Source organism: Capricornis sumatraensis, chromosome 1 (assembly GCF_032405125.1).
Source record: "Capricornis sumatraensis isolate serow.1 chromosome 1, serow.2, whole genome shotgun sequence".
Lineage (NCBI taxonomy): Eukaryota > Metazoa > Chordata > Mammalia > Artiodactyla > Bovidae > Capricornis > Capricornis sumatraensis.
In genome coordinates this window covers 94,154,040-94,169,564 of record NC_091069.1, presented here as the reverse complement: position 1 = coordinate 94,169,564, position 15,525 = coordinate 94,154,040, and the positions used below count along the sequence as shown (strand labels likewise).

General features: G+C 38.8%; 1 protein-coding gene and 1 pseudogene across 4 annotated transcripts in view; both read left to right on the top strand.

Moving 5' to 3' along the window:
• EXOC6B (exocyst complex component 6B) overlaps nt 1-15,525 on the top strand; it is a 711,360-nt gene that overhangs the window by 447,053 nt on the left and 248,782 nt on the right. For all 4 annotated transcript variants that reach the window (XM_068984191.1, XM_068984200.1, XM_068984185.1 and 1 more), the window contains one exon: nt 8,112-8,291. In XM_068984191.1, the coding sequence (XP_068840292.1) occupies nt 8,112-8,291 (180 nt within the window). The remainder of the gene's footprint in view (nt 1-8,111; nt 8,292-15,525) is intronic.
• On the top strand, nt 8,808-9,449 carry LOC138090093 (large ribosomal subunit protein uL1 pseudogene; annotated as a pseudogene).

The following is a 15,525-nucleotide window of genomic DNA, read 5'->3' as shown; positions in this document are numbered from 1 at the left end:
ACTCACTTAACAATATAAAATGAAGGTATTTTACATCACAAATATTGCCTGTGTACCTACTATTAAATAAGCTAGATTTTTGGGTAGAAGAGAAAATACTTAGTCCTTTAGTTTAGAGTTTATCATCTATAGGGAAGACAGTCACTGTAAATTCTGTAAAGAATGGTGCAAAAAAAATGCTCGAATAATACAAAAAATACATTTAACTTCTCCCTTATTCTGAAAGTTTTTATAAAGCATTTGTTACATACCAGGCAATAAACCAGTCTCCTGGCTTGACATAGCTTATATTCTAGTGGTGATAGACGACACACAAACAAAAAATTTAATATAATGTCAGGAGAAGGCAATGGCACCCCACTCCAGTACTCTTGCCTGGAGAATCCCAGGGATGGAGGAGCCTGGTAGGCTGCCATCTATGGGGTCGCACAGAGTCGGACATGACTGAAGTTGACTTAGCAGCAGCAGCAGCAGTGTTAAGAACTAGGAAGAAAAAGAAATGACCTGAATGAAATCAGAAATTGAATCACTTGGATTTCTAATAGATAAGCATTTCTAGTCAGAGCTAGGGCTTCCTAGGTGGCTCTAGTGGTAAAGAACCCACCTGCCAATGCAGGAGATGTAGGAGATGTGGGTTGGAAAGATCCCCTGGAGGAGAGCATGGCAACCCACTCCAATATTCTTGCCTGGAGTATCCCACAGACAGAGGAGCCTGACAGCCTGCAGTCCATAGGGTCTCAGAGAGTCAGACAAGACTGGAGTGACATAAAAGTTACAGTATAGTAGAAGGTATTATGTAGTCAAGGTGATCAGTATGCAGAGGGGTCAGTCTGGCAATGTTGCATGTATCGTTTGTGATAGGAATGGTAAGAGACAAGATTAGGTATCATGATTTCTGAATTTTAGGCCACAGTAAGGAGAAGGCAATGGCACCCCACTCCAGTACTCTTGCCTGGAAAATCCCATGGACGGAGGAGCCTGGTGGGCTGCAGTCCATGGGGTTGCAAAGAGTTCGACACGACTAAGCGACTTTGGACATGACTGAGCGACTTCCCTTTTACTTTTCACTTTCATGCACTGGAGAAGGAAATGGCAACCCACTCCAGCGTTCTTGCCTGGAGAATCCCAGGGACGGGGGAGCCTGGTGGGCTGCCGTCTATGGGGTCACAGAATCGGACACGACTGAAGTGACTTAGCATCAGCAGCAGCAAGTATTTTTTATTTTATTTGAAATGAAATGTGAGACCATAAGAAGACTGAAAATGGTGGTGATAACTGATTTTATAATGGGTAACACTGGTTGCAATGTGGAAAATATATGACCGGTCAATAAGAGTGGAAGAAGGAGCCAAATCTGAAGGTCATTACAATAGTCTAGGTAAGAGAGACTGATCATCTGGACTACAGCAGCAGGGATAGAAGTGTAAAGAAATATTTTTGAAGGTAGAGATGGCAAGTTTTACTGCTAGATTGGCTATAAGGTTATAAGAGAAAGCATGGGGTCAAAAATTATTCCAAGATATTTAAACTAAGCAAACTAGATGAGTAGTGATGCTATTATCTAAGATAGGGAACAGCGAGAAAATAACAGGTTTGGGGAGTGGCAGTAGAATCAAGATTTCCATTTTTTTAATATATTATGTTTGAAATATTTAGTAGGCATTTATCACAGAGATATTAAATTGACAGGATAAAGTCATAGTTGTACATAAAACTTTAAAACTCATGTATATATAAAGATGGTATTTAATACCATGGAGCTGGCTTTCTGCTGGGAATTGAATATAGATAGAGAAAAGCTGAAGAACAGGGAAGCCTGCAGTCCATGGGGTTGCAAAGAGTCAGACTGTTGCTAAGTCAGACTTAGCAACTGAATAGCAACAACCAAAGAAAAGGCATGAGGTTTGAACTCTAAGGAAAATCAACTTTGACAGGTCTAGAAGAGGTGAGTGGTACTTATCCCAGCTATGAAACCTTCAAGGAGGACTTACCAGAAAAAGCTCAGCAGGAGGTGTCCAACAGGAGTATCTTTGGACCTGCAGAATGTATCCAGAGAAAGGATGATGAAGTGATAAGGGACATTTTTAGGTGAGGCAACTTCATGTACAAAGATGAAATAATGAAATAAAATTTTACATGTCTGTGTCAAATAAGGGTAGCAGTGACTTACAGAAGTAGGTAAATATCAATTTGTGAAGCACTTTGCTTTATAATGATGGATAATTTGGATTTCATCCTAATAAAATTTTCGAGAGACTTTAAGCAAGGGTATGTCACATTTTAAAAAATAATTGTTTATTTTGCTTAATTGGAAGGAAAAGGACACTTCCCTGATGGTCCAATTGTTAGGAATCCTCCTTGCAGTGCAGAGAATGCGAATTCAATCCCTGGTTGGGGAACTAGGGTCCCCTATGCCTCGGAGCAACTAAGCTAACTCCATGCACCACAACTAAGACCTGAGTCAGCCAAATAAATAAATAAGTGTTTAAAAGAAAGGAAGGAAGGAAACAAGGAGACAGGAAGGAAGGATTGAAAAAAGGATGAAGAGCAGAAAGGACAGGAGAAAAGAAGGAAAAAGGAAGGAATAAATAAATCACAATTACTTGAAATTCATAATCAGAAGAAATGAAATATATCTACAAAATATGTTGTATAACTCTATGCTAATAAATTTAAAGATCTATTGGAAAATGTGTGATTAATAAATGATACAAGAAAATACAGAAGATTGGCATAACTATGAAAGAAATGAAAATATTGTTAAGTATTTCTTGAAAACAGGAAGGAGTCACATAATTTTATAAGTGAATTCATTTATGCTTTCATGAAACAGATAACTTCTGTATAATTTAAAATACTCTAGACTATAGAGAAAAAAGGAAAATATCTCAGTTAATTTTTGTGAAGTCAACAATGATTCAGAAACTAGAGAAACCACAAAAAGCCCTGAACAATTTATGTGAAAATCATAAATAACAAAATATCAAACAAAAGCTGGAAGTGCATAGAAAATAGGGATAAACTAAGGTTACGAATGCAATGATGATCAGTACTATAAAATTATATAAAATTATTCACTACTGTAATAGGTCAACTGAAAAAAAAGGCATGAGTATTTAAAAAGGTATTTATTAATACATAAGACAGATTTTATTCTCTTGGGCTGCAGAATCATCTCAGATGGTGACTGCAACCATGAAATTAAAAGACCCTTCTTCCTTAGAAGGAAAGTTATGACAAATCTAGATAGCATATTAAAAAGCAGAGACATCACTTTGCCAACAAAGATCCATACAGTCAAAGCTATGGTTTTTCCAGCAGTCATGTACGGATGTAAGAGTTGAATCATAAAGAAGGCTTGGCGCCAAAGAATTTTTTCAAATTATGATGCTGAAGAAGACTTTTGAGAGTCCCTTGGATTCAAGGAGATCAAACCTGTCAATCCTAAAAGAAATTAACTCTGAATATTTGTTGGATGGACTGATGCTGAAGCAGAAGCTCCAGAACTTTGGCTGCCTGATGTGAAAAGCCAACTCATTGGAAAAGACTCTGATGCTGAGAAAGAATGAAGGCTAAAAGAGAAGGGGCGACAGAGGATGAGATGGTTAGATCACAATAACCGACTCAATGGACTTGAATTTGATCAAACATTGAAACATAGTGGAGGACAGAGGAACCTGGCACACTGCAGTCCATGTGGTTGCCAAGAGTCAGACACGACTTAGCAACTGAACTTTAACAATAGCATTTGTAAGACCACATCTCTTCCTGGTAAAATCTCTTAGTAAACCCCTCTATCAGCAATTGACAGATTATTAGCAGAAAATTAGTAAGGCTGTAGCTTAACTGAATGGTGCTATCAATCCGCTGGACCAAATTGACATTTATAGAATATTTCATCTAATAACAACATAAAACATATTCTTCTCAAAAGTCATAAGAAAATTCACCAACACAGATTATGTTGTGGGTATTAAAACACATCTTAAAAATTTTAAAGAATAAAAGTCATGTGAAACTTGCTCTCAGGCCAAATGGTATTAAAGTCTAGAAATAAATAATAGAAAGATAGATAGAAAATCCACAGATATTTGGGTCCAAAAAATTTTTTTTCAAGAGAGATTAAGAAAGACTTCAAACTATATTGTATGAGTCCACCCAAACTCATGTCCATCAAGTCGGTGATGCCATCCAGCCATCTCATCCTCTGTCATCCCCTTCTCCTCCTGCCCCCAATCCCTCCCAGCATCAGAGTCTTTTCCAATGAATCAACTCTTCGCAAGAGATGGCCAAAGTATTGGAGTTTCAGCTTCAGCATCAGTCCTTCCAATGAACACCCGGGACTGATCTCCTTCAGAATGGACTGGTTGGATATCCTTGCAGTGCAAGGGACTCTCAAGAGTCTTCTGCAGTACCACAGCTCAAAAGCATCAAGTCTTTGGCATTCAGCTTTCTTCATAGTCTAACTCTCACATCCATACATGACTACTGGAAAAACCATAGCCTTGACTAGACGGACCTTTGTTGGCAAAGCAATGTCTCTGCTTTTGAATATGCTGTCTAGGTTGGTCATAACTTTCCTTCCAAGAAGTAAGCGTCTTTTAATTTCATGGCTGCAATCACCATCTGCAGTGATTTTGGAACCCCAAAAAATAAAGTCTGAGACTGTTTCCACTGTTTTCCCATCTATTTCCCATGAGATGATGGGACCAGATGCCATGATCTTCGTTTTCTGAATGTTGGGCTTTAAGCCAACTTTTTCAGTCTCCTCTGAAACTTTTAAGGTACAACAACCAAAACATGATCCATCAAAGAGAATACTAAGTTGGACTTCATTAAATTGAAAAACTTCTGCTATAGGAAAGACACTGTTAAGAAAATGAAAAGACAATCAGAAAATATTTGTAAAAGGCTTATCTAATAAAGGACTTATATCTAAAATATAAAAAGAACTGGTAAAACTCAACAATAACAAAATTTAAAACTGGGTTTAATATGCGTTCACTCTAAAAGTGGGCAAAAGATCTGAACAGATATCACACCAAAGCATGGAAAGGGTATTATAAATTAAAACAAGTTAGATACCATTGTACAATTCTTAAAATGACTAAAACCCAAAATAGTAACAACAATTGCTAGAGCAATAGCAACTTTCTCATTCATTGCTGGTGGTAATGCAAAGTTCAGTTCAGTTGCTCAGTCATGTCTGACGCTTTGCAACCCCATGGACTGCAGCGAACCAGGCTTCCCTGTCCATCACCAACTCCCAGAGCTTGCTCAGACTCAGGTCCATTGAGTTGGTGATGCCATCCAACCATCTCATTCTCCGATAATGCAAAATGGTAATGTTATTTTGGAAGACAGTTGTCAGTTTCTTACAAAGCTAAACAGAAATAGTCTTCCTATGCAATTGATCAATCATGTTCCTTGATAAGGGGTGAATTGAAGTCTTAATCCACACAGAAATCTACACATGAATGGCCACAGCACCATTGCTCATAATTGCCTGCATTTGAAGACTACCAAGATGTCCTTCATTAGGTGAATGAGTAGACAAACTGTGACGCATACTGACAATGGAATATTATTCAGTGATGAAAAGGAGTGAGCTATCAAGCCACAGAAGACCTGGAGAAGATTAACTTGCACATTGCTAAGTGAAATAAGGCAATTTGAAAAGCTACATACATGATTCTAAGCCACTCAAGAAAGTTAAAACTTTGGAGAAAGTAAATGATCAATTATTTCCAAGATTTGGGGATAAGCAAGGTAGGGATATTTAGAGCAGAGTGGATCTTTAGGGCAAGAAAACTCTTCTGTATGATTCTGACTGTAATGGTGAATATATGGCGTTATCCATTTGTAAGTACCCATAGGACTGTATAACATGAATAGTAAAACCTGATGCAAACTATAGACTTTAGTTAATAATAAAATGTCAGTATTGGTTCATCTGTCATAACAAATGTTCCACACTCACTCAAGGGTTTTTTTAATTGGGGAACCAATAGGAGGGAGACAGGGGTGCAGTATCTGCAAATGCTCTGAGCTTTCTCTCAAGTTTTCTTCAAGCCAGAGTTTCTAGAAAATAATGTTTATTAAAAGAAAATTTAGTAAAATGGGAATTCAAGGACAACATTAGATTATCATACAAGTACATAAATAAGCAAGTAATTAGAGAAATGTTCTTGAAACTGTTCATATAAGTAAACATAGTTAGTACCTATATTAGAGTATGTAAATACCTTGCAAAATTATGCAGGTTTTAAAAAGGTGAAAATGGAGGAGAGGTTATGAGTTAGCATAAAATTTGGAGGTTAGAATTTATAGGACATAGTGACTGACTGTGGAGGAATCAGTGGAATCTAATATGTTGCTCAGATCTCTGCCTTGAACTGAAATGAACAGATGAAGAGCGGTTCAGTGCAGTTGCTCAGTCGTGTCCGACTCTTTGCGACTCCATGAAAGGAGGCACGCCAGGCCTCCCTGTCCATCACCTACTCCTGGGGTCCACCCAAACCCATGTCCATTTAGTAGTTGATGCCATCCAACCGTCTCATCCTCTGTCGTCCCCTTCTCCTCCTGCCCTCAATCTTTCCCAGCATCAGGGTCTTTTCAAATGAGTCGGCCCTTCGCATCATGTGGCTAAAGTACTAGAGTTTCAGCTTCAACATCAGTCCTTCCAACGAACACCCAGGACTGATCTCCTTTAGGATGGACTGGTTGGATCTCCTTGCAGTCGGATTATAATTATTTTAGTCCTGGACTTAGAATAATATTTAAAGTTTCTGTGAACCATAATGTAGGAAACAATCAGATAAATGTGTCTTTAACAAGAATGGGTTTGGACGGAGATAGGAAATGGCAACCCACTCCAGTACTCTTGCCTGGAGAATCCCATGGAGGGAGGAGCCTGGTAGGCTACAGCCCATGGGGTTGCAAAGAGTCGAACACGAGTAAGTGACTTCACAGTAAGTGAAAGGCATAGGAGGTGATGAAATCACTCAGCAAAAGTGAGAGGATTAGAGGCCAGAAAAGTAAAAGAAAAACTATGTCCTGAAAGCCAAAAAAGAACAGCGTTATAGCAGAGAATGTTTAACAGAGGATGGTCAAGTAAGATCAGCCTGAAAAATGAATGTTAGATATGGTAGCCTGGTGAATTACCCTGGACCAATCCATGTTGATAGATTGTTAGCATTTCAGTTTAGACTGTTTTGCCCTAAAAATGTTTTTCTCGGAGCTTTAGTCCCATGACACTTCTTAGCACCTTTTATATGCCACTGTACATCACAACTCTTTTAAATAGGGTTTCTCAAACTTACTTGATTTAGGAACATTTTTTGCTATTGTTGCTGAATCAGACATGACTGAGTGACTTCATTTTCCCTTTTTCTTTCATGCATTGGAGAAGGAAATGGCAACCCACTCCACTGTTCTTGCCTGGAGAATCCCAGAGACGGGGGAGCCTGGTGGGCTGCCATCTATGGGGTCACACAGAGTCAGACACAACTGAAGCGACTTAGCAGCAGCAGCAGCAGCAGCAAGCACTTTTCAGGACTATTGTTAATTAGTCCTGAAATTGTTAATTTTTGTAAATGTGTGCCCATTTTTGAAGAAACTTCTTTATAAAGAATCTAGAAAGGTGGGATAGTAACTAGTGGAAACAAAGAGCATTAAATTTGGAACTTCAGGAAACCTACAGTAAGGAAAGTGAAGAGACTAGCAGTTTTAAGAGAGGTTGGTATTGTCAGGAGGGAGGTTCTTGGAATCCCAGAAGAGAAAAGAACAGGATCCTGAGAATGAGTATAGTTTTGATAGTTTGTTTGATAGACAGTTGAGTGTAGTTTGATGGATAAGAAAGTAAAAAGGATGCAGATAGCTGAGAGCAGTGAAGGCAATTTCTTATTTGGTAAATCTAAATAATAGCTTGTCTTGCAGATACAAAATAGAAAAGATTCTACTGAGCTTTTGGAAAAAAAAAAATTAATGGAGACTGTACTATTACTTGATATTCTCAATTATGTTACTTAGTTTGAGATGTTTCCAAGCAGAAATTTCTGCTTTATTTGTAATGCAATTCTGAATGATTATAAAAATTTCATATTTCATAGGATGCCAGACATGCAGCTGAAGAAGAGATTTATACCAACTTAAACCAGAAGATTGACCAGTTTCTTCAGCTGGCTGACTATGACTGGATGACAGGAGATTTGGGCAGCAAAGCGAGTGATTATCTAGTGGACCTCATTGCCTTTCTACGTAGCACCTTTGCTGTGTTCACACACCTTCCTGTAAGTGATGACTGCTTTTATTCTGTCCATCATATAGAAAAAAGATTTCTTAAAATCTAGGTTGTTGAAAGATGTTTGTTTCTGCTGTAACTAGCCAGGAAGCTATGGGTATAAAATCTCACATTATAATTATCTGTTAACAAGATTTACAGATTTCTTCTATCTTATTCTAAGACTTCTTTTTTTTCATTAACATTTGCATTTTGTTTATTCTGGAAATGATTCCTAATATTATGTCTGCTTATATATCCCTACTAACTTCAAGGTAATTAGTACAACACATGATGGATGCCTTGGTGGAAGTAAAATAGAAAATTAGGAGTTAGAATTTTAGATATATATCTTTTAATTCTATAATATCCATTTAATTTTTTTTAATATCCTCAAATTCTCTGGTAAAATTCTCCAAGATTTTTCTGATTTGTTTATCTTTTCTCTATTTTCTTGAGCATATGTATCACAGCCTTTTAAAAACTGAAGTATAGCTCTTTTCTGGTTATCGCGGCATAGGGAACTATGAGCAGCAACGTCTCCCGCGACCCCCTCTACCAGGTGGTGTGGGAAGTCCTGCACGGGAACCAGCGCAAGTGCGGAAAGTTTTTGGAGACAGTGGAGCTTCAGATCAGCCTGAAGAACTATGACCCTCAGAAGGACAAACGCTTCTCGGGCACCGTCAGGCTTAAGTCCACTCCCTGCCCCAAGTTCTCCATGTGTGTCTTGGGGGACCAGCAGCATTATGATGAGGCCAAGGCTGTGGATATCCCCCACATGGACATCGAGGCACTGAAAAAACTCAACAAGAGTAAGAAACTGGTCAAGAAGCTGGCCAAGAAGTATGATGCCTTTTTGGCTTCAGTCTCTCTGATCAAGCAGATCCCCCGAATCCTGGGCCCAGGCCTGAACAAGGCTGGCAAGTTCCCTTCCCTGCTGACCCACAATGAGAACATGGTGGCCAAAGTTGATGAAGTGAAGTCCACGATCAAGTTCCAGATGAAGAAGGTGCTGTGTCTGGCAGTGGCTGTTGGCCACGTGAAGATGACAGATGATGAGCTTGTGTACAACATCCACTTAGCTGTCAACTTCCTGGTATCATTGCTCAAGAAAAATTGGCAGAACATCAGGGCCTTGTACATTAAGAGCACCACGGGCAAGCCCTAGCGTCTGTACTAAGGCACAGTTAATAAACCATACTAAACCATCAAAAAAAAAAAATTGAAGTATAATTTATTTGCAGTATTATGTTAGGAACTTCCCCAGTGGTCCAGAGATTAAGATTCCTTGCTCCCGATGCAGGGGGCACGAGTTTGATCCCTCACTGGGGAACTAAAGATCCCACATTTCTCACAGCATAGCCAGAAGAAAAGTTACAACATGATACTGGTTTCAAGGTTACAGCATAGTGTTTCAGTGTTTTTACAGATTATAGTCTAAGATAAGGGCTATAATTCCACGTGCTGTATGGTATCCTTGTTGCTTATCTGTTTGATACCGAGTAGTTTGTGTCTCTTAATCCCTTTCTCCTGTCTTGCCCCTCCCTCTTTCCCTCTTGTTTATTGATTCCCTATTTGTTGATCTCTGTTTTATTCATTTTCTCTCTAATCTTTATTATTTCCTTCCTTCTGATGACGACTTTGTTCATCTTTTTCTAATTTTTAAAAAAGTGGTTGGTTAGGTACTTTATTTGAGGTTTTACTTATTTCTTGAGAAAGGCCTGCACTGCTGTACACTTCCCTCTTAGAACTGCTTTCTGCATGCCATAGATTTTTGGAGTTTTGTGTTTCCATTTTCCTTTATCACAACTGGTTTTCTGATTTCCTCTTTGATTTCTTATTCGATTAGTTGGCTTTTTAGTAGGATGTAGTTTAGTCTTCACATTTGTGCTTTTCCCATTTTTCTTCCTGTAATTGATTTCTAACTTTATACAGTTGTAATGGGGGAAGGTGCTTGATATATTATCTATCTCCTTAAATTTGTTCAGACATTTTGTGGCCTAGCATGTGATCTGACCTGGGGAATGTTTTATCTGTCCTTGAAAGTAATGTATATTCTGGTACTTTTGGATGAAATGTCCTGTCAATAGGTTTTAACTGTTCAAATGTGTTAGTTAAGGCCACTGTTACATGATAAATTTTCTGTCTAGATGGTGTGTTCACTGATGTAAGTGAGGTGTTGTTGCAGCCCCATGGGCTATAGTCTGCCAGGCTCCTCTGTCCCTGAGATTTCCCAGGCAAGAATACTAGTGTGAGTTACCATTTCCTTCTCCAGAGGATCTTCCAGACCCAGGGATCAAACTCATGTCTCCTGCATTTGCAGGTAGCTTCTTTGCTACTGAGCCACAAGAGAAGCCCAAGTGAGATGTGAAAGTCCTCTTTTGTTACAGTATTATTGTCAATTTCTCCCTTCGTGTCTGTAAATACTTGCTTCGTATACTTAGGTACCCTTGGGGTGTGCATATTAATGTGTATAATATCCTTGTCTTGTATCGACCTCTTATCATGGAATAATACCCTTGTTTGTGTTTTGTTATAGCCTTTGTTTTAAAGTCTATTTCATCTGAAGCAAGTATTATTACCCTGGGTTTCTTATTGTTTCTCTTTGTATGAAATACCATTTTCATTTCCTCACATTCTTTCTATATGTGTATTTTACTTTGAAGTGAATCTCTTAAGCAGCATGTAGAAAGGTCTTCTCTTTTCATTTAATCCGTCACCCTATATCTTTTGATTGGAGCATTTGTTCACTGATATTTAAAGCAATTATTGGTAGGTATATAGTTACTGCCATTTTGTCACTTGTTTTCTGATTGTTCTTATAGTTCTTCTCTGTTCATTTTTTCTTCCCTTTGTACCTTCCCTTGTGGTTTTGTTGATTTTTCTGTAGTAGTGTGTACCAGCGAATGCTCAGAGTGTTTTGAGATTTTACAATTTGCTCTTATTTTTTTTTAACTGTTCAGTTTGGGTGATTTCCTTTATTTTACCAGATCACTTACATGTCCCTCTGTATCACTTAGTTTTCTATTCATTTTTCCTAGTGTGTTTTTAATTTCAACTATTGAATTCTTCATTTCTTATTGGGTCTTTTTAAATAGTTTCTAGTTTTTTTATTAAAATTATCACTGTGTAGATATAGTCTTTCCCCTAATTCAATTAACATTTTTTATAACCAGTGGTTTGAATTCTTTATCAGATGAATTATTTATTTATATTTTATTACTTTTTCAGGTGTGTTTTCTTGTTCTTTCAATTGATAATGGTTCTTCTGCCATTACATTTTGCTTAACTTATCTGTTTCTATGAGTTTAGGTGAAACAGTTACCTGTTGTGATCTTGAAGGGGTGTTCTATGTGGCAGCAACCCGATGTGTGCCCTGTGGCTTTGATGTGAGAGCTGCATTTGATGGGAAACAAGTCACAGTGATCACTTTCCTCAGGGTGTGCTGATAGCATCAGCTTGGTAGAGAGTGGGGCTCCAGAGGGAGGAGCTAGGGTCTGTTCCTGGTGTGAAATGGGGCTTCCCCTCTGCTTAGTGGCCATCAACACTCTATGGGGGTGGGGTCTGATTCCAAATTCCTGGAACAGAAGTCCTGAGGACCTGGCCTGGGCCAGCTCTGTCCCTTTAACTGTGTGGTTCCCCTTTTCTCCACACTGAGAGCCTTACCTGAGTAGTGGGAACTGCTGAAGTAAGTTGGGTCCTTGGGGGCTCTCGGCTTGTGTTGATTACAGGCAGAGGCTTAAGCTGTCTCTTATGCACCGCTTGTATGGGATCCCACATTTGTTTCCCTTACTCTGCTTTGAGTCAGCCACAGGTCCAAGTACTCTGTGCTCTCACTGCTGATCACTGCCCTCTGTCCCGCTCCCTCTCCCTGTTCGGGAACCACATTATAGTGTTGTTGCCTATGTTGACTCTCAGTGTGTGTCAGGAGGTGAGCTATGCTTGGGTGCTACCATCAGAGATCTGGGTGGCTTGTGATGTTCTGCTTGAGTAAGCATCAACAATTACCCCATCGCCCCCACCCCCCAGGCTCCACCAAAAGACCAGGTTGCTTCTGCATCCCAAGATCGAATTTTCTGCCTGGTCATGACCACCCCAGATTTAATACCCTGCTGAGATGAAGAGTGAATAGCCATGGTACACTGGCTCAGCTTGGGCTGAGTCACACACTGAGGTAGTTGTGGGAAACCTGGCAGCCTCTAGAGCATACCTCTTTCCACACTGTCTTGGGGTATGAATGTGCTCCTCATGAGAGGAGTGCAGACTTCCCACTTCCCTCCTAGTAGTGCCAGTGGCCCTCAAACCAGCCAAGAAAGCTTGTCTCTCCTCCATAGGACCCCAGACTTGGGCATCTAATTTATGGCTCTCACTGCTCACTCCCCTGGGCAGGTGTCCACCCATGTATTCTCCCTTTTACTCTGAGTCACCTCCCAGGAACACAGGGCCCAACCCCATCATTTTCTTCATCCTTCCTGATTACTTGTGTATTTTTCTTCCAACTTTTCATACTAGATGTCTTCTGTCAGTTTCCACTGTTTGTTTTCAGTGAGAATTTTGTGACTTGTAGATGTATTTTTGATATGTTCATGGGGGGATATGAGCTCCATGTCCTCTTAATCCACTATCTTAATCCTACTCTGCAGTTGTTTTAAACATATTTATTAATGCCTACATGTAATTCACTTACATATTGGTTAGATTTGTTTCTGAGTTTTATTGTTGTTGTTGCTGTTATCAGTCATATGGTCCTATCTCTTCCTATCATTTTTTGGTATATGGTAGACATTGTTTTTAAAATATGTTTTAATAGATGTTCCAGATAATATCGTCTGCCACCAGAATTGTTTCATCCTTTCCCAAACTAAGTAGTTAAAATGAGTGGGTGGTTTGTGGTTTGAACCTCATCACCTTAATCCAGTTATGAACTGATCTGGATTGAGCTTGGGTTGCAGTTGTATTGTACCTTTGGTTTACATTTGTTGCTAGGATGTGGTTCTTCAGAGCTTTTAATGAGAGCCTGGCACATTATTGTCGCTTCAGTACCAAGAGGACTGTGGAAATTTCCACTTTTCATATAAACTTAGCTCTTCAGTTTCCTGCTTTTTACAGTTTTAAAATTTGGCAAATATCTTGAGTAGGTGTCTTACCCAGATCAGCAATTGCTAACAGTAAAAACTGTGATTGGAGATTGTCTATATCAATTCATTAATCCCTCAAGAGCTTTCAAGTTGCCACCTGTGATTCTTATGAACACTCCCACTAGTGAGTTGTTTTTTCTGAAACATTGTGAAACTGCAGGAAAGCTTACTTTGCTTTTGAAGGGTTTTGGCTTAGACCGTTATTTTCCTCAGCTGTATAGCTTTAGAATTCAGAAAATGTCTTGAGAAAACTGGCCCTGAGATCTCTAAGTTTGGCACGTCAGCCCCATGGAAGCAGCAAAAATTCAGTGATTTTTTCTTTCTTCACCAGGGCAGTTACTTACTTTCTGCCTGGACCTAACCCAATTCTCAGTCTGTTACTATTCCTAGGTTTGTCAAATGTCTCCAGGGACAACTTCAGATCCTCAGCTCACCTTTAACAGGTCTGCCCTCTTTGCAGTTTTATTCCCTTACATTTTTATTGCTTCCTTGCCTTCTGGTTTTCTCCAATTTTTAAAATTACCTTTCCTAATTTTTGGTGGAAGCACTAACCTATAAAAAACTAGGCCATTTTATCTATTTTATCTTGATACCAAAGTCAGAGAAAGTAGCCCCAAAGATAAAACTATAGATTAATCTCACAATTATAAATAAAAAAAATTTAGCAAGTCTATTCCAAAATGTATCAAGAAAATAATTTAGCATTAGTATGTAGGATTTACTCTAGAAATGCAGAGATGGTTTGATATTTAAAAATCTAATAATATAATTTATCATAATACTAGATAAAGGAGATAATGTATATGATCATCTTTATGTAATTCTAAAAAGATATTGTATAACATCCAGCCTGCTTTTCAAATTCTTAAAAAAAGTTTTAAAGGCAAGCAATATTATATTTCAATAGCATGATAAAGAGCACCTATATGTATGAAATTCAGCAGCCACCAAAATTTAACAGTGGAACACTAGGAATATTTATTTGCATCAACATCAGAAGAATGGTGAAGACATCTCACCATTACTTTAGATGTTCTATAAAATAAATAAGGTAAAAGAGAAGTAAATTACAAATATTACAGTGAGGCATGTATCTTATCATTATCCTTATATTAGTATTGTGTGGTTGGAAAACTCTAGAAAATCAACTGAAAAATAATTAGGACCAATAAAACTTATGCTTACAGAGTACACTTAGAAAACAGGTCATCTTCTCTTACCTTTGCAATACCTTCATGGAAAACACTGTCCCAAAAGTATCCTATTTGCCATTGATGCATGTTATATAAGGTCTCTATGAGTATATTTTAACAAGTCATATATAGCATCAGTGTGGAAAACATGTCACAGAATAATTTAAAAGATACTTCATTATGATCAGATATGTGCAGGGTTCTAGAATGAGAAAACAAGGATCGTGGCATCTGGTTTCATCACTTCATGGCAAATAAATGGGGAATCAATGGAAACAGTGAGAGACTTTATTTTCTTGGGCTCCAAAATCACTACAGATGGGGACTGCAGCCATGAAGTTAAAAGACACTTACTCCATGGAAGAAAAGCTATGACAAACCTAGACAGCGTATTAAAAAGCAGAGACATCATTTTGCCGACAAAAGGTCCATATAGTCAAAGCTATGGTTTTTCCAGTAGTCTTGTGTGGATGTGAGAGTTGGACCATAAAGAAGGCTGAGTGCTGAAGAAGTGATGCTTTCAAACTGTGGTGTTGGAAAGAATTATTGAGAGTCCCTTGGACTACGAGGAGATCAAACCTGTTAATCCTAAAGGAAATTAATGCTGAATATTCATTGGAAGGACTGATGCTGAAGCTGAAGCTCCAGTACTTTGGCCACCTATGCGAAGAGCCAGCTCATTGGAAAAGACCCTGATGCTGGGAAAGACTGAAGGCAGGAGGAGAAGGAGACTACAGAGGACGAGATGGCGGCATGGCATCACTGACTCGATGGACATGAGTTTAAGCGAACTCTCGCAGATGGAGGACGACAGGGAAACCTGGCGTGCTGCAGTCCATGGGGTCACAAAGAGTCGGACACGACTGAGTGACAGAACAACGAGGATGAGAACAGTAGTTTTCCCCAAAGTAAT